The 25,318-nt window shown below is 38.1% G+C and overlaps 1 protein-coding gene across 3 annotated transcripts in view; it reads right to left on the bottom strand.

Moving 5' to 3' along the window:
* Window positions 1–25,318, bottom strand: part of CCDC150 (coiled-coil domain containing 150) — a 110,955-nt gene that overhangs the window by 14,438 nt on the left and 71,199 nt on the right. For 2 of the 3 annotated variants that reach the window (XM_062189463.1, XM_062189455.1), the window contains 6 exons: window positions 15,687–15,800; window positions 12,748–12,831; window positions 10,960–11,067; window positions 2,544–2,672; window positions 1,490–1,659; window positions 309–402 (listed from right to left, as the gene is read on the bottom strand). In XM_062189463.1, coding sequence (XP_062045447.1) covers window positions 309–402; window positions 1,490–1,659; window positions 2,544–2,672; window positions 10,960–11,067; window positions 12,748–12,831; window positions 15,687–15,800 — 699 coding nt within the window. Of the gene's footprint in view, window positions 1–308; window positions 403–1,489; window positions 1,660–2,543; window positions 2,673–8,907; window positions 9,232–10,959; window positions 11,068–12,747; window positions 12,832–15,686; window positions 15,801–25,318 lie in introns of those variants that run through there. The other variant, XM_062189458.1, reaches the window with a different exon arrangement.

The raw sequence follows: 25,318 nt of genomic DNA, 5'->3' as shown, positions 1-25,318 counted from the left end.
GTTACTTCTGACTAGTATCATAAGTTACTTTCTAAGCCCTTTAACTTCTGAAATCAATTGTGCATTAATAAATAAAAGGAATGTGGACAAAGAAAATGAGGAAAACTGTGATTCTAGCTTGCCAATAAATGGTATGACTCACTGTAAGAACATAAGTCCATTTCCCATTTGTAAATATGTAACTATCCAGAACAGACTTGAATGAAAAGGAAATTTGTCATGATTGTTTCATTTCATTTTTCTAAAAAGTAATATCCTAATAAGACTAAAAATATCAATGTTATCATCCATAAAAACCCAGCCTCTACCTCACTGCTATGCTGGGCGTCCACGACAAGCATTCTAGCTTGCCACTGGTCCACTTCGGCTTCGAGTTTCTGTACCCTTTGTTGATTTATAGCCCTAAAAATAGAAAGCGAAAGAGTGCATATTGAAAAGAATCACCTAGGAATGACACTACTTTGGAGTTATAAGACAATCTTCTTCCAAGAAGGTCAAATAGCATCATATATAGTAGGTCATGAATGCTGAAAATGTCTGAGAGTTGGTAGATGGAAACTAGTAACCTCAACTTCAGGTTAAGAAGCTAAGACTCCTAGGATTTAACTTGTCCCTTTCATGATTCAATGTGGCTTGGTACACTAGGGAATCAGTACATGCTCCTGATCAAGTCATAGCCCAGTAATTTTACATTAACATTTCACTGGTTTTACCTCTACCAGTATTGGCTTGCTTTAAAAATGTTTGCCTCTAAATATATCAACTATCTAAACACAATATTTTTACAAATATTTTAATTCCATTCTCTTGATTTTTTAAGGTTTTACTATCATAATATGTAAAAATAAAGAGAAACATAATAAAAAATAAAATTCACTTGTTCTCTTATAATACAGAGGGAATCTGCACCACATACAACATATATTATACAACATATTTTAGGGGACCATATTAAACTTAGATTGTTTGTTCTTTACCTAAATGGAAAAATTTATGTAATTTTTGAGACAAAGGAGTTTATTCATAAAACACAACTAGAAGTAGTTCTTAGAGTGATTTACCTAAAATAGTTACTAATTTTGAAACAAGGCAGTAATAAATGGATAATTAATTCAAACTAAAGTACAGATTTAACTTCAATTATGTAGGCAATTACCATTCTGTAGACCCAAGGGCAGAATTAGTTTTAAATGGTACAGCAAGCAGCAAAGATAAAAAAGTTATAAAGCACTTGAATTTCAAAGCCACACATTCCTTCAAATCATGACACATTTGAGGAATTTAAAATTTTTAGAAATCAGACTCATTTCTGACTCCAGATTCTCCTTAACCTGTAGGTATTTGAACACCATTTTAATAGTTTCTCGCAAAGAAAGCGATATAAAGTGACTTCACTTCGTCACTGGACACTGCTTGTGTACAGTCTACACAAGTGTACAGTGGAGACTGCTTGAGTACAGTCTCAAGAACAGAAAACTAATGAAGGTACCTTTCTTTCTTGAGGCCTGCAATCTCCGAGTCCCTGCGCCCAAGCTCCATTTGTACTTTCTCCAGAGCACCTTGCATCTTACTGTGAGAGGCCAGCACGTTCTCCAACATGATTGTGACTTTGCAGTTGTCTTCCTTAGCCTCTGCCAACTGCCGCTGAAAGTTCCCTACCTATTAGAAAATTAAACAAGACAAAGATATTTGGTCCTTTCTGGTTACTCTTCTGCTTCTGCAACCCATTACTCCTAGCAAAGAGCAGGAAAGCAGGCAAGGTTAAATGCTCAGAGGAATAATTACAGGATATTTCATTTTTATGTTGTTTCCTAAGTTATTGTGCCTTTGAGAAAAAGAAAAAAGTAGCTTCCAGACTCTGTGGAGAACTCTGCAGCTTTTCAACCATTGTCATGGCCACAGCACATAGAGACACAGAGAGATCAATACATACTGGGGTCCTGAGGGTCTCCCAGGCTGGTCTCTCAGCTGTCTTCTGAAGGGGGTCAACAAAGGAGAGCATATCTGAAACCCATCGGAATTCGTATGTGTGAGGGGAAAACCCACCCGAATTGGAATGTGTGAGGGGAAACCAGAAGCTACAGAAGCAGCTGTGACTCGCGCCCCCTTCAGAGGGGCAAAATCCAGCACCTGTTGTAAAGAAGCTTGGGATGGGACATTTGTTCCCACAAAGTCTACATCAGAGTAATGTTAAGGAGAAAGCATCATAGCAATGTTCATTAGGTTAATAAAACATCACTATGAAGGTCATGATTACTATCAAGGTCAGATGTGCTTTAAGAAAAAATGAGAACTTTTTTTTGAATATTTTAAGACATTTCCAAAAAAAAAAAAAAAAAAAAAACCTACGACACTGGAATTACATAATGTACCTTTAAGGGAAATAATTTAAAATCATTCTAAAATTTCATTTTTCTAGAAAAAGAAATGTGCCTCTTATCATTTCTTAGTAATGGAAACAAGAAATGAAGGCATCTAGCCCCTGAGAGAGCTCCTCAGCACTTCATCCCCATAACAGCCTCTGAGACGGGTGGATGCCTCACTTTCTTGCTTTCTCTGTCCTCCAAGGCCTCCAGGTCCCCTTTCAGCCTCTGACTCTCCTTAAGCGCTGCATCACGAGACTTCACTGCCTGGGACAGCTCCTCTTCATTTTTTTCAAGAATAGATTTCACCTTAGCAGAAAAAAAAAAAAAAAAGAAAATAGTAAATAATTTCCTAAAACACTAAAACATAATACAGTGATTAGAATAAGACACAGCAATTTAGGAAGAAAACTTGAAATGTTTAACTAAATGTTTATCTACTACTATAAATAATTCTATCTTTATTAGCTGCTAGTTCCTTTAAAGAAAACCACAAAACAACAGAATATCTGAATAATATATTAATCAATCTTCATGAAAACACAATAGGGAGAATGAGCCTATCTATGAAGCTGAAAAGTAAAATGATAGGAAATTATCATGGAACTTGCTCCTTTTGAAAACACAAATACCCAATAAAAGCAAAGATAAATAAGTATTAAATAGTGTCTATACAATATTTCAGCAGAGTAACTCATAACTCAAGGTATTAGAACTTTAAATCTCATATTTTTTGTGGGATCCACACAATAATTTCAGCTTATATCATTTTAAACACTGTTCTTAAACTTTTTATTTTGAACTTTATATTTATAGAATGTTACAAATATGGTACAGGGGCCAGCACTGTGGTGCAGCGGTTTAAAGCCCTGGCCTGAAATGCCAGCATCCCATATGGGCGCCAGTTCTAGTCCCGGCTGCTCCTCTTCCAATCCAGCTCTCTGCTATGGCCTGGGAAAGCAGTAGAAGATGGCCCAAGTCCTTGGGCCCCTGCACCCATATAGGAGATCCAGAAGAAGCTTCTGGCTCCTGGCTTCAGATTGGCTCAGCTCCGTCTGTTGCAGCCATCTGGGGAGTGAACCAGCAGATGGAAGACCTTTCTCTCTGTCTCTACCTCTCTCTGTAACTCTTTCAAATAAATAAATCTTTAAAAAAAAAAAAACAAAAAACAAATATGGTACAAAGAGTTCCATGTAGTCCTCATCTTGCTTCTAATGGTAATATCTAATTATTGTTGTTCAACATCAAAACCAGAAAACTGACACTGGTATGTTATGGAAAACGAAATTACGGGAACTATTTGGTTTTTCATCTTTTTAACCATCCATGGTTAAACACCACTTTTTAAACATCCACGTGTGAGGTGGAGTGAATGGATGTGGGTTGATATGCATGCACACATGGTTCTATTAATTTGACCCCAAGTACATGACCATCATCATAATCAAGATACACAACTACTTCACCACAAAGGAGCTCCTCATTTGATTCAAACCCCTTTCAAACCCACACCATTCTCTAATAATTGTTAATCATTCTCTATCTCTAGTTTTTTTCTCTTCAAGAATGTTAAACATTTAACTATAAGTTTAATAAGTAAGACTTTCTGACAGCTTTACTGGGGTTACAATTGCTATATATTAAGATGCATAAAGTTAATAGTGTACAATTTGTTCAGTTTTGACATGTATATATATAAAATCTTGAAAGCACAGGCTACGGAACATTTCCATTACCCCTAGTTTCCTTATGCCCCTTTGTAGTCTCTCTCCAACCCAGTGTCTTCCTGATTCCACACATGTACCCAAAGCAATCACTGATGTGTCTTCTGTTACAACAGTCTGCATTTCCTGTGATTTAATACAAATGGAATCATACTACATGCATTTTAGTGACCTCTTTCACTTAGCATTATTTTGTGATTAATTCAATACACTCATGCATCCATAGTTCACCCCTTTTTATTGCTTAATATTATATTATCTTGATATACTACAATTAACTTATCCATTTGCTTTTTGGTCACTTGAGTTGTTTCCAGATTTAAGCTATTACAAATAAAGCTGCTGTGAACACTATGTGCAAGTCTTACAAGTTTTCATTGTCTTTGGCAATTTAACGAGTGAACTGGCTACATTATATGGTGGTAGTATACATCACTTTTAAATAAACCACCAAACTATTTTCCAAAGTGGTTGTGCTATTTTACAATCCCTTCGGCAGTGAGTTCCAGCTGCTCTATTTCCTCACTGACCCTGATATGATCAGTTTTTAAAATTCAGACGTTCTACTAGGTATGTGATAGCATTTTATTTATTTTAAAGTCAGAGTTACAGAGAGAGGCAGAGAGAGAGAGAGAGAGAGAGAGAGAGAGAGAGAGAGATCTTCAATCTGCTAGTTCACTCCTCATTTGGCTGCAATGCCTGGAGCTGCACCGAACCGAAGCCAGGAGCTTCTTCTGGGTCTCCCACAGGGGTACATGGGCCCAAGGATTTGGGCCATCTTATACTGCTTTCCCAGGACATAACCGAGAGCTGGATTGGAAGTGGAGCCAGGACTTGAACCAGTACCCATATGGGATGCTGGTACTGCAGGTGGCAGCTTTACCTGCTACCGGCCCCTGTAATAGCATCTTGTAGTTTTATTTCCATTTCTTTAATGACTGAATTTAACATCTTTCAAGCACTTATTTACCATCTGTATATTTTTAATGAAATATTTAGTCAAAATTTTAAAAAAGATTTATTTATTTGAAAGGCAGAATGTCAGAGGGACGGGAGGGAGGGAGGGAGGGAAGGAAGGGGGGAGGAAGGAAGGAAGGAAGAAAGGAAGGGAGGGAGGGAGGGAGGGAGGAAGGGAGGGAGGGAGGGAGGGAGGGAGGGATCTTTTATCTGTTGGTTCACTTCCCAACCAAGGCTGGTTCAGGGTGGAAACTAGGAGCTATAATTCCATCCTGGTTTCCAACACGGATGGCAGAAGCCCAAGCACTTGAGCCATCTTCTGCTGCTTTCCCAAGCACATTAGCAGGGAGCTGCAACAGAAGTGAAGCAGCCAAGACTCAAACCTGCACTCCAATACAGGATGCTAGCATTTCCAGCAGTAGCTTAACCTGCTGTGCCACAACGCTGATCCCCTCATTCAAATATTTCACCAGTCCTCTTTACTGAATTATTTTCTTCTGAGATTTACATAAATTTTATGCATTCTGGAGACAGAACGTTAATCACATATGTGATTTGCAAGTATTTTACCCCAGCTTATAGTTGTCAATTTGATAAAGTCCAATTTATCATTTTTTTTTTAATTTGACAGGTAGAGTCAGACAGTGAGAGAGAGAGAGAGACAGAGAGAAAGGTCTTCCTTCCGTTGGTTCACTCCCCAAATGGCCGCTATGGCTGGCACGCTCTGCTGATCCAAAGCCAGGAGCCAGGTACTTCCTCCTGGTCTCCCATGCCAGTACAGGTGCCCAAGCACTTGGGCCATCCTCCATAGCCCTGCCAAGCCACAGCAGAGAGCTGGACTGGAAGAGGAGCAACCGGGACTAGAACCCATATGGCGCCCATATGGGATGCCGGCACTGCAGGCTGAGGATTAACCAAGTGAGCCACGGTGCCAGCCCCCCAATTTATCATTTTTGTTAACTGATGGACCATGCTTTTGATGTCAAAGAAAGCTTTGTGTAATATTAGGTCACAAGGAATTCCTCCTAGGTTTCCTTATAGAAGTTAGTACAGTACTTACATCTATGATCCATTTTGAGTTAATTTTTACATACAGTGAGATACCTATAGGTATCTATAGGTATCCAATATACCTATAGGTATCCAATTACTTTAACACCACTTATTGAAAAGACCATCCTCCTTTCTTTCCTTGCAGTTTTATTGAAAATGAAATGTTTACAAAATTCTTTTAAGAGGTAAGTATATTCACATTATTCTGAAGGTACAAGGGTACTTCAAAAAGCTCATGGAAGGGGCAGCACTGCGGCGTAGTAAGTTAAGCCTCCGCCGGCAGCATGGGCATCTCATATGGGTGCTGGTTCATGTCCTGGCTGCTCCTTTTAGGATACAGATCTCTGTTCTTGCCTGAGAAAGCAGAAAATGGCCCAAGTGCTTGGGCTCCTGCACCCACACAGGAGACCCAGAAGAAGCTCCTGACTTCTAATAGACCCAGCTCCAGCCACTGCAGTCACCTGGGGAGTGAACCAGTGGATGGAAGATCCTTCTGTCTCTCCCTCTCTCTATCTATAACTCTACCTCTCAAATAAAATCCTTTAAAAAAAAAAAAGATCATGGAAAATGAAGTTAAAATTTTGAGTATTTTGTTAACAAAACTTTGAAACCCACACTTTTTTCATAGTATACATTTCCATGAACTTTTTTTTTTTTTTGGTGTAACAAAGGTTCTTTTTTAAACTTTTATTTAATAAATTTTGAAAGTACAACTGTTGGATTATAGCGGCTTTTACCCCATAACCTCCCTCCCACCCACAACCATCCCATCTCCCACTCCCTCTCCCATCCCATTCTTCATCAAGATTCATTTTTAATTATCTTTATATACAGAAGATCAACTTAGTATATACTAAGTAAAGATTTCAACAGACTGCACCCACACAGACATACAAATACAGATTCCTCATAGAAAAGTATAAAGTGAAAAATCTCCTGGTCACCTATTTTCCTTCTCAAAATAATACTGCCAGTTTAATTTGATTTTATTATGATTCAACTTAAGAGATATCCTATGTGAATACATACATATATATGTGAATACATATATGTATATACATATACATGTAAATACATATATATGTATATATATGTATGTGTATATAGACATATGTATATATATATACACACACATATACATATTTCCTTTCCCTCCCTATGGCTTTTGCATGCAAATAAAGTATTATAAAGTAGTATTGCAAGCTATACAGTCATATGATTCATTTAGTTAGTCCCTTATTGATGATGTTTTGGTTGCTTCAAGTCTTTTGCTACTTATCAATAGTACTTCAGTAAGTAACCCTGTAAACAAGTCATATGTTCCAGCAAGTGTATTGTATGCAACAGTCCTAGAAGGAAAATTGTGGGGTCACGTTTTTTAAGCAAGGCCACTTCCTTCTCCACAGGAAGTTGTACTATTTTACATTCTCAATGACAACAAAGAATTTTTTCCCCCTATGTCTCCCCTGACATTATAAATTTAGAATTTAACTTGTGTCGTTTAAAATATTTTAACTTTTTCTGGAAGAACCCTAAAATAGTATGAAAGAATACAACTTGCAAGTCTTTAAAAAAAAATCTACTGGATTTTATTGCAGAAAAGTATATAATGCAGTTTTAAAATTTTAGCATAAGACATATATACAAAAAAAGTTAACAGAAAGTACCTAGTCCACTCTAGAAGATGAGCTACAGTACTTTCTATTTTTAATTATCAAGCAAAGATGGATGATGATCCACAAAGTTTTCTCTGGAAAATATTTCCAAATGTTCAATTTCTTGGGGCTTTTGGATTAATTTATTTTCATTTTTAAAATGGCCACATGTCCTTTTTTAAAAAGATTTGAAAGGCAGAGGGAGGGAAGGAGGGAGGGAGGGAGAGAGAGAGGGAGAGATATATATCTTCCATCCACTGATTTATTCCTCAAATGACTCCAACAGTCAAGTGTGGGCTTGGCTGAAGCCCGGAGCCAGGCGCTACATCTGGATCTCCCACATGGGTATGAGGGGCTCAAGTGCTTAGGCCATCATTTACTGCCTTCCCAGGCATATTAGGAGGAATCTGGATGTAAAGCAGAGGATTCAAACTGGTACTATGATATCGGGAAGCCTGTAGCACAACCAGCAGCTTAACATGCTGTGCCATAACACTGGCTCCCCAAAAATCAAGTTTTATCTAGCATTTTAGCTCAATTGTTAAGATTAGGTAGAAATTTTTAAAAATCAAAATATACCTTAAAAAACTTAATTGCTATTATTAAATCAAATTTTCTATGCCTGAAACAAAAATTAATTATGCAGGGGCAGCTGTTTGAACTAGTAGTTAGGGCTTCAATTGGCATTCCCAAGTCCCATATCAACACGTATTCCAAACTGGGGTGTCTGGATTTAATGCCCAGCTCTGGCTCCAGCTTCCAGCTAATGCACATCCTGGGAGGCCGTTGACAATGACAATAGTTTGGTCCCTGGCACCTATATGGCCTGCTTAGACTGAGTTCCTGGCTTTTGGCTTGGGCCTAGTCCAGCCCTGGCCATTGTGGGCATTTGGGAAATGGGCCAGCAGATGGGAGCTCTCTTTTTGTCTTTGTTTTTCTGCCTCTCAAATAAATACAGGATTTTTAAAAAGTTAAATGATAATCAGGATGATGGCTTCAATCTATACCATTCAACATCAATTGTTCCCATATGTGAAAAACCAAATTTCCTTCTTATTCCTGTCCTCAAGAATGATCTTTCTGGATTGTTACTACTTACCTTCATTCTTGTATAAATATGAAATTTCCTTAAAATTTCACTTGGTCTTCACTTACCGAATCTCGTTTAAGAAAACTTGGTGATTCATCACTTAGTAATGGTCTTGAGGCAAGAATGTCTATTTTCCCTTCTAGTCTTCCCTCCATGGTTTTTATGGCATTCAAAAGAGTCTTCAGAGAGATTCTGGAGTCTCCAGTCTCCTGAGACATTCTCACCGTAGGCAAGGTAGGTGCAAAGCTCACACGACGTGCTGAGTTTTGAATAACACTGGGCAAACCAACCGATGTTCTTTCCTTTACAGAATTTACATAGGGCCTAGAGCTTTCAAGGGATTTTGAAGATGCAGGCCTCTCTGGAGATTTTCTTTTTCTTGGAGGCATCACCAATTAAAAAACAATAAAATCAACTAAACCTGAAGCTATTTCCCAAGAAGTACTCACTTTACTAGGCTAAACAATATACACAATTTTCTGAAAGAAGTCACAGAGAAAAAATATGTTTGAAAGTGTGTTCCTTTGCCTTCAGAAGGAAAAGATCACACTGTACCATACAATCTAGTGAAGAAACAGACCTTAAACCAAAGTCTCTGTACGACAGTGTATCTACTGGTGTCCCCTTTACTAACTTTATGACCTCATCAACGACCAGTGGAGTCAGGTGGTTAGAACCCTATCAGTATTCCATTTAAAGGCATATTCTAGCATCCTGGTTACTAGGGATATATCTTTATACATATAGTATATATATAAAATATCAGACATTAGAGTTTTTTAAATATTCAAGCTAATTACATATATGGTAAATTTGTAAATGAAACAAATCCCCTTTTGTAACATATGTCTGGGATACGCTCTTCACTAAATGTTTTATATATGTTGCTAGTTCAATTTTTCTAAATTCATTTTTTAAGATGTTATGTGACCTATAAAGATTTTCATCTTCAATAGCCAGCAGGCTGATAAGCAAGCATATTTACAACTGATACATCATTCAGGACAGCATCTGTCTATTGCAAGTATACTTTGTTGGCACTGAGACCTGAGTTTGCCTGTAATTCAAAAAACATCTGCCAACATTTTTAAGGCTCAAATTAAAGTCACTTTCTCTGTGAAAGTGTTTCCCACTGCTTCTCATTTTAACAATGCTCCCTATGAGCACTCATTGATATAGTCTTTTTTTATTGAAGGAATAATTTTCCATTCTGTAATAAAGTTTGCTGAATACATTCCTAAACATCGTTTTAGAAGTTAAATGTTCCAATCTTGCTTCAGGGATCTTTATGAATTCCCTCGTGGCTTAATAGGACCTTGTACATAGTAGGTGTTTAAAAAAAATTTGTTGAACTGAGTCAGGTAAGAGTATACTCATCTTTCTGGACTGCACAGTATGTTCAAAAATATCAATTTTTTTTTGACAGGCAGAGTTAGAGAGAGAGAGACAGAGAGAAAGGTCTTCCTTTTCCATTGGTTCTTCCCCCAAATGGCCGCTATGGCTGGCACGCTGCGCCAATCCCAAGCCAGGAGCCAGGTGCTTCCTCCTGGTCTCCCATGCGGGTGCAGGGCCCAAGCACTTGGGCCATCCTCCACTGCCTTCCCGGGCCACAGCAGAGAGCCGGACTGGAAGAGGAGCAACCGGTACTAGAACCCGGGGTGCTGGCGCCGCAGGGAGAGGATTAGCCAAGTGAGCTGCAGTGCAGGCCCAAAAATATCAATTTCTTAAAAACTCAAACAGGCTGGCATTGTAATGCAATGGGTTAAGCTGCTGCTCGTGGACTGCCAGTTCACATCCCAAATACTCTACTTCAGATCCAGCTTCTAGCTCATGCTCCTAGGAAAGCAGCAGAAGATGGCCCAAGCACCTTGGCCCTTGCCACCCATGTGCGAGACTCACACGGAGTGCCTGGCTCCTGGCTTCAGCCTGGCTCAGACCTGGCTGCTGCAGCCATTTGGGAAGTGAATCAACAGATAGGAAAAAAAAAATCTCTTTGTGTCTCTCCTCCTTATTCTGTGTCACTCTTTCAAATAAATAAATCAATGTTTAGGAAAAAAAAAAAAAGACCCTCAACATTATTTATAACAGCATTCTGCTTTTGCAGCTATTAATCACACCTGAGCATATTTGGCCTCTAAAGTCTTATTCAGCTTGCACAGATGGTCATTCTGTAGATTGGTTTCAGTAAGAGAATGTAGTTGTTCTTCTAGCTGTTTAACTTTTATCTAAGGAAAAAATAGAAAGATAATAAAATAAGCATCATATATTCCAAAAGGAAAAAAAAGCCATGTGTATTGCAAAAAGTACAGATAACACAACTTGTAACAATCAGAAATCAGAATGTTAACTTCCTTCGGGGAGGACATTTCTGGAAGTGGGTTCTGGGTGTTGGGAATGTTGTTTTTTTTTGATATGATTGTTGATTAGATAGGCACATTAACTTGATAATCAGGTTATACCCTGTGTACTTTTTGGTATATATGTCATGCTTTTGTATCCAAGAGTATAGGATTCAAGTAAAAACGGGGACCTGGAACAAAGACCGAGAATTTGCAGAAGTTTACTCTCTTGAGCTTCTATTTCAGAGGATGTTCCAAGAAAGCACACTTTACTCTGAGGGAGTCAGACCACCACAAGTAAGAAAGCTGCAAGAAACCATTTTGAATCAGATTTCTGAACATGTAATATATGTAGACTTGTACTGCAAGCAGGAACTGCCTTCCAGCTCCCACTTTTCTACATCCTGGACACTCTCCTAACCCTTGCTATATAAAAACTCTAGTAATCTATTTTTCATGGGGGATAGTTTCTTTAGGGAACTGTATCTTCCCACTGTTTCCTTTACTTATCACAAGTGAACAAAGCTTTCCTTGAACAGTTCCCAAAGGAGGCTGATTATTTGGTGATACCTCAAGTGAACAGACCTGTGGCTTTCACTAACAATTCAATAAAAAGTTTACTAAAATGAAAAAACGGGACAAAACAAAACAAGCATGGCTGTTTATAGGAGCCAGGCTTGCTGACATACTTGACTCCAGTCACTCTAAGTGTTGGGGCTGATTGTAGATTAGAGCAAAGCCAAAGAACTCAAACTCACCCATGTTTATGAACAATTTAGAAAGTGTTAGAAGTATTTCAGACTTACAGGAAGATACTTCAAAGATTCATGGAAAAATGGGATTGTTTGGTGTAAAAAAAATTGAAATCCATGTTTTCCCATAATATTCATTTCCCACAAACTTTTCAAATCCCTTGAATGGTAAATCCTATCCATTATTCAACTAAAATAAATTATCAGTATATCAATTTTCTGTATACTCTATCCAAATCAAGTCTCTTGTCTCTATCCTAGAGTTAATTCCTGTGCTGAATTTGGTGTTTATCACATCCATTCTTTAAAAAATAATTTTACTATATACACATCCCTAAACAACATGCAGTTTAGAATGAGATTTGTCCATGCTAACAGATGAAATTCTATTTGTTAAAAAAATTTATTTGAAAGGCAGATAGAGATTTTACAGATGCTGGTTCATGCCCCCAATGCCCACAACAGCTGGGTATAGGCCAGGCCAAAGCCAGGAGTCTGGAACTTCATCCCTATCTCCCATGCGGGTGGCAGGGGCCCAAGCACTTGAGCCATCATTTACTGCCTCCCAGGATGCATTACCAGGAAGCTGGATCAGAAGTGGAGCAGCTGAGACTCAAACCAGGACTCTGATATGGGATGCAAACATTGCCAGTGACAGCTTAACATGCTGAGTCACAATGCATGCCCCAAAACATATAATTCTAATGTATCTACTATGCCATCTTTCAAATTTTACTTTTAAAATTGGCAATAACTGCCTTTAAGAGAAATTTAAAAAGATTAGACAACAAAAATCAGAAAATAAATCTCATACCTGGAGTTTCCCCTTTTCATAGGCCAGTTTGTTTTTACTTTCAGTAATTTTTCCCAAGACTTTTTCCACCTTCTGGTGGGCCAGCTGATAAATCAAACACAGATATTGGTACCTCTTAGCACATAAATAATCATTTCCCTTTTTAATATAAAGTCAAATTTCTGTAGTAGTAAGATTAAGATTCATATTTATTTGCTATTGCTATCCCTAGATAGTTGATTACCTTGTTAATATGGAACAAATACAGAAACTGCTAACAAAAGTAGGAAGCTTTCAGATTCCCAGGGTTTGTTGTTGTGTATTGACTTTTTTATGTTGATTATTTCTTTGTGGTTTTGATCTAACCTTGACATGTTATAGTTGCATGAGAAAGTTTGAGGAGTGTTACATAGTTCTTTAAAGAAACAAGAGTTGCAAATGACAATACTACTAACAGATAACACTTCAGTTATTACAATTAAAAGCAGCAAAAAAAAAATATCTAAAAAATGTTTATTGGAGACTCAAATTCATTTTTTGACCAAGTGCTCAACACAGTGTTTTTGGAAACAAACATTACTGAAAGTTCTATATTTAATGCAAAGACATATATCCATGATTTCAACAACCTTTAAGAAATTAATTTGCAGGTTTTTTTTTTTAGACTTTGTCAGAAAAATAGTTTTATTTTCATTAAAATTTGAGCTTTACTCATACTTATTTTATAAAATATGAGTATGATTACAGTGAGTGAATATGGAAATTTTCACCTCCATAATCAAAGTCAATGTTGTATCTTAGTACAGGAAATAATTAGAATTTTCCATATGTCAAAATGATCATCATAAACTAAGTACAAGGACAATACACAGAAAATATGACTGAGAACAGTCACTCATAGACTGTTCTAGGAGCACTATACATCATTCTATATTGGCTTACATATGCTTAATCTGTGAGCAACAGAACAGAGGGTCTTTTAAATATTTCAAGTCAAAGAATTTAGACATTTTATGTTAAACTTTGGACAAACTGATAAAGATGAAGCCATGTATGTAAAGGTATTGATTAACACAAGAGATATTCCTCACTATCTCCAATATCATCACAGCTATTCCCTAGCCATCAATTTAGCATGATTTATTAGTTTTATAGTATACTTTATCACATTTTAAGTGTTGTGAATCCAATACACCTGTTTCTAAAGAAAATAAAAATCACATTCTGAACTAACTTCTACATAATAACTCCTTTTTATCTCTTTGAAATCTTTTCAGGAAAGAGTATGTCCTAAGAGAAGGCACATGAGTCTAGAGCATTGTTTTCTCCTTGCTAGCTGCCTTAGCTAAAAGAACTTGGATTTTAGACATTCTAGATTTGATAAAAATGCCACAAAGAGTGATTCACCTCTGTGTATTACTTACCCTAAAATTATGCACATTTGTTATAAAAATTCAGATGCAATATCAGGCTTCAGGGGATTATTAATTTTTATGACCATCTAAGTATCAGACAAGAGATGTAGTCAGCATCCAAAAATAGACAGTGACCAAATCACTGGCAACATCTGTGAAAGTCATTAACAGTGTAGGACCATAGGCATCTTCACTACCAGTGTGTTCAGAAATAATGAGATATAGTCTTCCAGAGGGACCCAAACTAGAAGGCTGGATAAGCCCCGCTGTACAACAAATGACATAGCCTAATCTTTAATCCTGAGAGGGTTGATCTGGGGTAATACTAAAAATTACAGCTAATGGATTTTACCATTCTAACAGACTCTTTTTTTCCTGGGACAGTTCAGATAATTAGAATTCAGCAAATGTTAGATACTTGCTATGTGATTTTCATGTATTAATTTAATCTTCAAATAGCTTCACAATAATAGTATTATTAGCCTCATTTTGACAAGATTAAGAAATAAAGGCTCAGGCCGGCGCCGTGGCTTAACAGGCTAATACTCTGCCTTGCGGCACCAGCACACCGGGTTCTAGTCCTGGTCAGGGCGCCGGAGTCTATCCCAGTTGCCCCTCTTCCAGGCCAGCTCTCTGCTATGGCCCAGGAAGGCAGTGGAGGATGGCCCAAGTCCTTGGGCCCTGCACCCGCACGGGAGACCAGGAGAAGCACCTGGCTCCTGGCTTTGGATCAGTGTGATGCGCCGGCTGCAGCGGCCATTGGAGGGCGAACCAACGGCAAAAAGGAAGACCTTTCTCTCTGTCTCTCTCTCTCACTATCCACTCTGCCTGTCCAAAAAAAAAAAAAAAAAAAAAAAAGAAATAAAGGCGCAGAGAAGTTAAAGATCATTCCTAAGGTCATAGCCAAAATTGAAACCTAAAAAGTCTGGCTCAAAAGTCATGAAAACGTAGTAAGATTTGGCTTAGTCTGTGCAATTTTTCATACTTAAAGTAAAAAGCAACTTATGACAGAGTTAGAATTTACCTCAAATTAAGAAACACATCAAGCCCTTCTATGGAACTTTCAGATTAGTTGTATGTTATAAAGGCAATGATTCTGTTTCAAATATTCAAAAGCACACAGGGTAATTAGTAGCTTCTTAGCAGAATGATCATTTTTCCAAATCTTCTACACTGGAAGAACACATTTTAAGGATTTTACCATTAATTTGTAATGCATAGACCTTGTCAGATAGCTTACTGCCTGCCTATCGGAGGGCACCGTAAGGAGAAAAAAATGCAAATTTCTTCCTCAAAATTTATGGAAGAGGAGATGTGTTAAGCAGATATGTTTGTACTTCTCAGTTTTATAGATCATCTGTGTAGGCAAATGCCTTAAATTCTTATTTTCTTAAATCCTGTATTGTTTGGATACTGCAGAAATCTCTATCGTATCTATCCTGAATTTTGAGAATAAAACACAAAGAAAATCCATCTCTTATCTTCATATTTTTTTAAACTCATGAATCATTAATTCCTACTTTAGACTGACCTTTTTATACCCACCCCATGGTAATCAGAAGTGACTTGCTGAACATCTAGGGAAGCCATTTGATCTGCCAGGTGCTTATTTTCTTCCAATAGAGTGTGCAAGTTTTCATTTAATGCATTTATGTCTACCTTTGAAAAATAAAATGAAAATAAACCATTTATGACAGAGGCAAAAAAAAATCTTATTTTTAAAATGATAATGGTAACTGTAAAATGAGGCACCTGATGCATATTTTCCCTCCATCTACCTCTGGGGATTTAACTAGTCAGTATGGCAACTCTGACATGCTTTAAAAATTACCTTTCTTTTCCATTTTTTTCTGGTTATGTTCATCAGCTGGAGGGTTATTATTGCAACTTATATAGTTTACCTTTGTTAGAAGTGGAAGCCCTTCTAGTATTTACTTAAATAGTAATTCAAGTTTATGTATATGTAAAATCCTCCACAAAATATTGGTAAAACAGATGCAGCAATATAAAAAAAACTTAATTTCATAAAATTCTCAAAATAGACATGACTGTCTATATAAGAAATTTTGAGGGATCTAAAAAAAAAGATACAGAATAAGTGAATTTGTCACACTTGAAAGATACAAAGTAAACACAAATTTTTATACAAACACCCATGCACGTACACACACACACACACACATCATCCCTTCTAATTCCAGGAGCCACCCCGCTCAGTACCAAATCTGTAGATGATCTAGTTCTTTATATAAAATGTTGTGGTATTCACAACAATCCTCCCTTATATCTTAAATGATCTCTAGCTAACTTAGAATAAGCTAAGTACAAATGCCAGCTAAATGGCTTTTATACTATATTTTTAGAGAATAATGACAAGAAAAATGTTCAGTACTTATATAATTTTTTTCCAAAAATTTTTAAAAGATTTATTTATTTGAAAGGCAGATAGAAGGGAGAGGGTAGAAAGGAAGAAGAGGGAAGAGGGGGAAGGGGAGGGAAGAGGAGGGAGGGGGGAGGGGAGGGGAGGGAAGAGGGAGATCCTTCATCAATTGGTTCACTTCCCAAATGGCCGGAACAGCTAGGGCTGAGCCAGGCTGAAGCCAGGAGCCTCCTCCAGTACAAGGGCACAAGCACTTGGGTTTTCTTCCACTATCTCCCAAGGTGCACCAGAAGAGAGCTGGGAGGGAAGTGGAGCAGTCAGAACTCGAACCAGCACCCATATAGGATGCTGGCACTGCAGGCAAAGGCTTAACCTTCTATACCACAGTGCTGGCACCCCAGATATTTTTGATCTATGGTTGTTTGAATCAATTGATACAGAACCTACAGATACGAAGGATGACTATACTAATAAAAATCAGAAATTTCTATTTTTTCCATTATAGTACAAATTTTAATAGCAAATTTTTATATATAATAGAAAATATTCTCAAAGCATAACAACACAGAAAATACATGGGAATTAATCTAAAAGGAAATATTTAGGACCTATTTTTTTTTTAAACAAACCAGAATTATTCTGTGTTTGTCTTTGAAATTTAGGGTTTGTTTTTTTTTAAATTGATATCATTTCCACACCATACAATATATCTACTTAAAGTATATAATTCAATTTTTAACTATTTCACTTTGAAATGAGATGTGAGCATCCCAAGTGGCAGATTAACCTTCTGCATAACCTTCTTATGACTCATTCCAAGAAAAACAGCTAAGAGTTCCCATCCAGGGGCCAGCATGGTGGCTTAGTAGGTAAAAGCTGACACCTGACCTGGCATCCTAAATGGGCACTGGTTTGAGACCTGGATGCTCCATTTCCCATCAAGCTCTTTGCTTATGCACCTGGGAAAGCAGTAGAAGCTCGTCCAAGTCCTCATGTCCAAGTTCTTGATGCGGAATATTATATATCACCATGGGCCACACCCTGCAGTGCTGCGAAACATGAGAACCTGGTACATTCATCCTACTGCAAGAGGAATTTTTATTTTAATTTTATTTTTTTGACAGGCAGAGTTAGACAGTGAGAGAAAGAGACAGAGAGAAAGGTCTTCCTTCCGTTGATTCACTCCCCAAATGGCCGCTATGGCCGGCGCGCTGAGCCAATCCGAAGCCAGGAGCCAGATGCTTCCTCCTGGTCTCCCATGCGGGTGCAGGGCCCAAGCACTTGGGCCAGAGCAGAGCTGGACTGGAAGAGGAGCAACTGGGACAGAATCTGGCGCCCCAACCGGGACTAGAACCCGGAGTACCGGCACTGCAGGTGGAGGATTAGCCTAGTGAGCTGCGGCACTGGCCGGAAATTTTTATTTCTAAAAACTGTCAATTATGACAGTTCCCAAACCAAAATATTCTTAGGTACAAATGTAATGAAATATGTCTAAGATTTGAGACACTGAAAATTCCAAATTACTCAAAGAAATAAAAGACTCAAATAAAATGGCAAGATGTATAGTTTATGTATTACATGATTCTATAGTGCAAAGATGTAATGACCTCTAAATCCCAATTGAAATCTCTGCAGTATTTTGGTAAAAATCAATATGCTCATTCTAAAACATATATGAAAAGGTAAAAGAATGAGTGTAGGTAAAACAATTTAAAAACCAACACGGTTGGAAGACTACCTAATTTCAAGACCTACAAAATGGCCGGCGCTATGGCTCAACAGGCTAATCCTCCGCCTTGCGGCACCGGCACACCAGGTTCTAGTCCCGGTTGGGGTGCCAGATTCTGTCCCAGTTGCCCCTCTTCCAGGCCAGCTCTCTGCTATGGCCCAGGAAGGCAGTGGAGGATGGCCCAAGTGCTTGGGCCCTGCACCCGCATGGGAGACCAGGATAAGCACCTGGCTCCTGGCTTAGGATCAGCGTAATGCGCAGGCCTCAGCGGCCATTGGAGGGTGAACCAACGGCAAAAAGGAAGAACTTTCTCTGTCTCTCTCTCTCTCACTATCCACTCTGCCTGTCAAAACAAACAAAAAAAAAAAATCAAGACCTACAAAATTATCATAATCAAGAATTTCAAATTGGGACTGGCATTGTGCCATGGAGCTTTCACCTGCAATGCAGACATCCCATATGAGTGCTGGTTCAAGTTCTGGCTATTCTACTTAAGATCAGTTCCCTGTTCATGCACCTGGGGAAGTAGCAGAAGATGGTCTAAGTGATGATCTCCCTGCACCCACATGGGAGACCAGATGGAGTTCCAGGTTCATGGCTTTGACCTGGCCAGCCCTTTTGGAGAGTGAACCAGCAGATGGAAGCTAGCTATCTCTCTCTCTCTCCCTCTCCCCCTCTCTCCCTGTAACTCTGCCTTTCAAATAAATAAATAAATACATAAATAAATAAAGGAAAAGAAAACTGTTCAAATAAAGTAGAATTAAAAGATAATTTTTAAAAAAGAATTTCATATTGACAGAAGAAAACCACATAATCAATGGAACAAACAGAAAATCTAGAAGCAAACGCACACATTTATCATCAATTGATTTTCAACAAGGGTGCCAATGCAATTTAAATAGAGCAATAACAGTATATTAAAAGATGCTACTAGATGAGTGACATCAGCAAAAATAATTTTCTCCACAGAAGCAATGAAAACACCAGCAAATACTGTCGCAGTGGAATTTTTTTCAGAACTCTGGAAATTAACAATAAAGATAACCAGTAACCTAGGGAATGGTAACTGGAAATAAAAGGGCTGAACCAGAGAGCTTTGTGATATTTTAACTTGCCTCGTTCCCATTCTCCAGCTATGCAGTAAATCAATGTCCTATAAGCAACCAATAGCCTGGCAGTCACCAGAGGGGAAAAACAGGGTTGTAGTACCTTCAGAGCCTCATTCCCAAAGCACTGTCATATATGTTCATTCTGGTGACTCCCTGAAAGGCCACACAAGCCAGGTTGCCTTGATTTGGACAGACTTGGGGTTCATTCAATACAAAAAGCCTTTTTCGCAGAAGCAAATGTTAAAAACAATTATAGGGGCCGGCGCCGTGGTGTAGTGGGTAAAGCTGCTGCTTGCAGTGCCAGCATGCCATGTGGGCCCGGGTTTGAGACACGGCCACTCCTCTTCTGATCCAGCTCTCTGCTATGGCCTGGGAAAGCAGTGAAGGATGACCCAAGTCCTTGGGGCTCTGCACCCATGTGGAAGACCTGGAGGATGCTCCTGGCTCCTGGCTTCAGATTAGTGCAGCTCCAGCCATTGCAGCCATATGGGGAGTGAGCTGGCAGATGGAAGACCTTTCTCTCTCTCTGCCTCTGCCTCTCTGTAAGTCTTTTAGATAAATGGATAAATCTTAAAAAAAATTATAAGTAAGTGGTTACCTTTGCAGTTGCCTGAGGTAGTAGATAAGAGTTGGGCATATGATAGACTAACAAAAAAAAAATTGTGTTATGAGATAACCAAAGGAGACTTTGAAGAGCTCTGACATATTCTTGGGACTCTGCCAAAGTCAAGAATGGGTATAGGGTTTTGTACCTATCCAGAGCTGTGTGCATGCTGAGGAAAGATGTGAAAAGGTCCTAAAATCCCACCTCTGTGAGAAGGACCTCGAATGCTGTGCAATCAGAAGGCCAAAGGAGAGTTGTCCACATGGGGAAATTTTATTAAGAGTTTTATTTTAAATGGCTTATAGATAAGATTGTCCATAAATTTAAGCTACTAAAATCAATCAAAGATACATTTTAATTTGTGTGACCTGAATCTGTGTATCACATGTTTTACACTTGTTGGTAGAAAGAAACTAAAAACATTTTATATGGTTGTGCTTAAGTTTACTAGTTAAACAAACTACACCATGTTAGATATTTAACAGATGTTTCCAAATACATGATTCTTAAAATTTATAGAAGGCATTGGACCTTCTGGTAAATGTTTTCTTAAGTCGTTATCTAATGGTTGAAACGGTTTGCTAAGTATTCATGTAATATTGCTATTGTCAGCAAGCGATCTAGGACTTGCTCCCTCATTCCTCTATTCTAAGCCCAACTTGTTCTTTCATTTCTCTATTCTCTTCAAGGTAGGAAACTAATTCTATTATGAAGGAATCTGTAGGATTCACACAATTTAATCTTTAGACCTTTAGACCTTATAAAAGAGATGGCTAACATTTTTCTGTAATAGCATAGCCAAAATAAGAACTTAAATAATAATCTCACAGCTAGATTCTCTGTCCTTAATGTGCTGTACATTTTGATTTAATGCTATAACTAGTACTCAAACAGTATGTTTCACTTTGTGTTTCTATGTGGGTGCAAACTGTTGAAATCTTTATGCTAAATTGATCTTCTGTATATAAAGAGAATTGAAAATGAATCTTGATGCAAATGGAAGGGGAGAGGGAGCGGGAGAGGGGAGGGTTGCGGGTGGGAGGGAAGTTATGGGAGGAGGAAGCCATTGTAATCCATAAGCTGTACACTGGAAATTTATATTCATTAAATAAAAGTTAAAAAAAAAGAGTTGTCATCTGTTTGAAAGAATGTTGAAGGCATGCCCTAAAATGTATATAATCAAATTGTTGAAAACAAGAGTCTGAGAATCTTGAATACAGAAAAAGACAAATAGCTCATCAAGTACAAGGAATCCTCAGTAAGATTAACAGCTGATTTATCATCAGAAAGTAGTGGCAGTGGAGTGCTATCTTCAAAAAGATGAAAGAAAAAAACACTTATGCAAGAATTCTAAATACCTGTGTTCCCTATCAGAGTACCTGGGTTCAAGCCATGGTTCTGCTGCTGACTCCAGCTTCCTACTAATGTACATGCTGGTAGGCAACAGGTGATGGCTCAAGTAGTTGGGGCCTAATAATTGATGGAGGAGACTTAGTTCCTGGCTCCCAGCTTTAGCCTGGCCCACCCTAACCACTGAGGGTATTTGGGGTGAAAACCAGTATATGGCAACTTTATTTTTTCTCTCCTCACCTCTCAAATAATTAAAAAAAAGACAAAGAAGTTAATATATTCCTAGACAAACAAAAATGAAAGAATTCATTAAAGGGGTTTTCTTCTGGCTTAAACATACTCCTGAAGATGTGGCCCTTGAAAATCCCAAACTAAAGTATAAGGCAATTTATCAGGGTTCTCACTTTTGGTGAGGTGTGGATTATGGGGTTAGAAAGAATATAAGAAACACAAAAAGGAGTTCTTCAGTCTGAAATAAAAAGAGCACTAGACAGTAACTTTAATAGCCACATATAATATAGGTATACATGACAGACAGCATAAATATATTTTTGCTTAGAACTGTTTTTGCTACCTATAAACCAAAACATATAAATAAAGATAAGAGAATAAAATAGCACACTAAGGGACTGGTGTTGTGGCCCAGTGGGTTAAACCACTTGCAAAACTAGCATCCCACGTGGAGTGGTGGTGGTTTGAGTCCTGGCTGCTCTGCTTCTGCTCCAGCTTCCTGCTAGTGTGCCTGGGAAAGCAGCAGAAAACGGCCCAAGTACTTGGGCTCTTACCACTCACATGGGAGACTTGCATGGAGTTGTGGCCACTGGGGATGGAAGATCTCTTTCACTCTGTGTCTTTCCTTCTCTGTCACTGTCTTTCAAATAATATAATTTTAAAAAAATGTGGTCCACTAGAAATGTCTCCTGATCATAAAAGAAGGCAGTAATTAAGAAATACAGGAAAAGAAAAAAAGAGGTAGATGTAGATCCTAGCTATATTAAATGCATTAAACCACTCGCATTAAAAAAGAGAGTGGTAGAATAAGTTTTTTAAAGATGCAACTGTATTCTTTTTATAAAAATATATTTTAAATAAAAAACAAATGGGGTTAAAAGTAAAATGATGGAAAATATACACTAAGTAAACAGTCATCAAAAAAGAGCTGGATTGAGATGGGCAGTTAGTACACCAGTTCAGATATCAGTTATGATGTCTGTTAAGATGCCTGACTCCCAAATCAGAATATCTGGGTTTGACACCTGGCTCCAGCTCCTGACTCCAACTTCCTGCTAATTCAGATCCTGGAAGGCAGCACTGATGGGTTCTCAGCTCTTGGCTTTAGCCTGGCCCAGCATTAGCCATTGCAGGAAGTTGGGGGAAGTGAACCAGTGGGATGGGGGCTGTCTCTCTCTCAAAAAAAAGAAAAAAAAAAAAAAAAAGGAGCTAGAGCAGTGGGCATTTAACTTAGTTCTTAAGATGTCTGGGCCCCACACTGGAGTGAGTAGGCTTGATTCCCAATTCCCAGCTTCCTGCCAGTGCAGATCCTGGGACACAGCAGATGACTGTTGAGGTAGTTGGGTTCCTGCCACCCATGTAAGGAGACACAGATTGCATTCATGGCTCCTGACTTTGGCCCCAGCCTAATCTCATCCCTTGCAGGCATTTTGGGAGTAAATCAGCAGCTGAGAGCTCTCTCTCTTTCTCTCAAGTAAATAAAAAATTCTAAAAACTTACTACAAAATTAACAGTTATTGGGCCGGTGCTGTGGCTCACCAGCACCCCGAGTTCTAGTCCCAGTCAGGGCGCCAGATGCTGTCCTGGTTGCTCCTCTTCCAGTCCAGCTCTCTGCTGTGGCCCAAGTGCTTGGGCCCTGCACCTGCATGGGAGACCAGGAGGAAGCACCTGGCTTCTGGCTTCAGATTGGCACAGCGTGCCGGCCATAGCGGCCATTTGGGGGGTGAACCAATGGAAGGAAGACCTTTCTGTCTCTCTCTCTCTCTGTCTAACTCTTCCTGTCAAAAAAAAAATAGTTATCAAGAGTGTATGGCACTAGCATAAGGACAGATATATAAGATCAATATGTAAAAACTGAGAATCCAGAAACAAACCCAAACACTTATGATTAATTGACTTTCGGCAAGGCAGCCAAGGCAATTCAATAGGAAGAATGATCTTTTCAACAGTGTTGGGCCAACAGGATATCCACAAGCAAAAATGAATTTGAACACCTGCCTCACATCATATATACAATTAATTAAAATGGATTAAAGACCTAAATGCAATATGTAAAACTATAAAATTTTTAGAATAAAAAATATAAATCTTTATGATCTTGGATTAGGCAACAGATTCTCAGGTGTAACACTTAATGTATAAGCAACCTAAGAAAAAACACATGAACTAGACTTGAAAAAAATTTTAAACTTTTATATACCAAAGGAAATTATAAATGTAAATATATAGTCCACAGACTGGGAGAAAATATATGCAAGCCACATATCTGATAAGGGTGTAATATCTAGAATATATAAAGAAATCTACACAACTCTATTAAAAGACAACTCAGTTAAAAGACAATCCCTATCAAATTTAGGAAAAGGATCTAAACAGACATTTCTCTAAAGAAGATGTACAAATGTCCAAACACATAAAAAGATATTCAACATTATTAGTCATTGCAAAAATGCTAATCAAAACCACAGTGAGGTACAACTTGACAACCATTAGGATGGTTACAATAAAGAAAAGAAAAAAAATGTCAGTGAGGACATGTTAAAAGTAGAACATCTGGATATTGCTGGGTGGAATGTAAAATTGCTTAGTGCTATGGAAAATTGCTTGGTGATTCCTCAGAAAGTTAAACATAAAATTATCATGTAACCCAGAAATTCCATTCCAAGGTATATCCCTAAAAATTGAAAATATGTACTCAAATACATATAAATACATATAAAAGACTCACTGTAGCATTAATCACAAAAGCTAAAAGGTGAAAACAATGCAAATGTACATCAACAAATGAACTGTTAAAAACAAATTGTGATGTGTGTGGGTTATATGATATCAGTCAAAAAATAGTCAAGTACTGATACATTCTACAAGGTGGATGAACCTCAAAAATGTTACTCTATGTGAAAGAAATCAGACATAAAAGATCACATATTATTTGGTTATATAGAATAGGTAAATCCATTGAGAAAGAATACCAATTGGTGATTGTCAGGGACTGGGAGGAGGATGAAATGGGAAGTGATGACGTAAAGGGTACAGTGTCTTCTTTTGGGATGATGAAAAGATTTTGGAACTAGACAGAGGTGATGGTTGGTGGCTGCACCACATTGTGAACGTTCTCTAAATGTCACTGAATTTTTCATTTAAAACGGTTAAGTTCCCCTTATGTGAGTTTCATCTCAACTAACAAAAAACACACATATGAGATTCTTCACAACCACTAGAGACAGTTATAAAACAAATTTAGGGGAATACAGCTGGCACAACAGTTGGGTCAATTCTTGGAACACCTATACTCCATGTCACAGAGCCTGGTTAAAGTTCCAGCTCTGCTTCCAATGCAACTTCCTGCTGGTACACACCCTGGGAAGCAGCAGACGACAACTCAGGTACTTGATTGCCTGCCACCCACATGGGAGACCTGGATTGAGTTTGAGGCTCCTGGCTTTGGCTAGCCCTGACTGTTGCAAGCCAATTAGGGAGAAAAACAGCAGATGCAAAGAATCTCAATCAATCTTAATCTCAATGTCTCTCTCTCTACCCCCTTTCAAATAAAATTAAATTTTTTTTAAATGTGATCAATAACAAGGTTGGTAAGGATATGGAGATACTGGAATTCTCACACATAGCTGGAAGGATTATAAAATGGGGCAGCTACTTTGGAAAAACTTTTATGCTTTTAAAATGACTATAGAATTATATGACTTTGACTACAGAGTTACTATATAACCCAGTATTTCCTCTCTTAAAATATACCTACGGCAATAAAAAAGGCTC

The sequence above is a fragment of the Lepus europaeus genome, chromosome 1, assembly GCF_033115175.1.
Source record: "Lepus europaeus isolate LE1 chromosome 1, mLepTim1.pri, whole genome shotgun sequence".
Classification (NCBI taxonomy): Eukaryota; Metazoa; Chordata; class Mammalia; order Lagomorpha; family Leporidae; genus Lepus; species Lepus europaeus.
The sequence above is the reverse complement of the archived record's forward strand: the minus strand, read 5'-3'. Positions and strand labels throughout refer to the sequence as shown.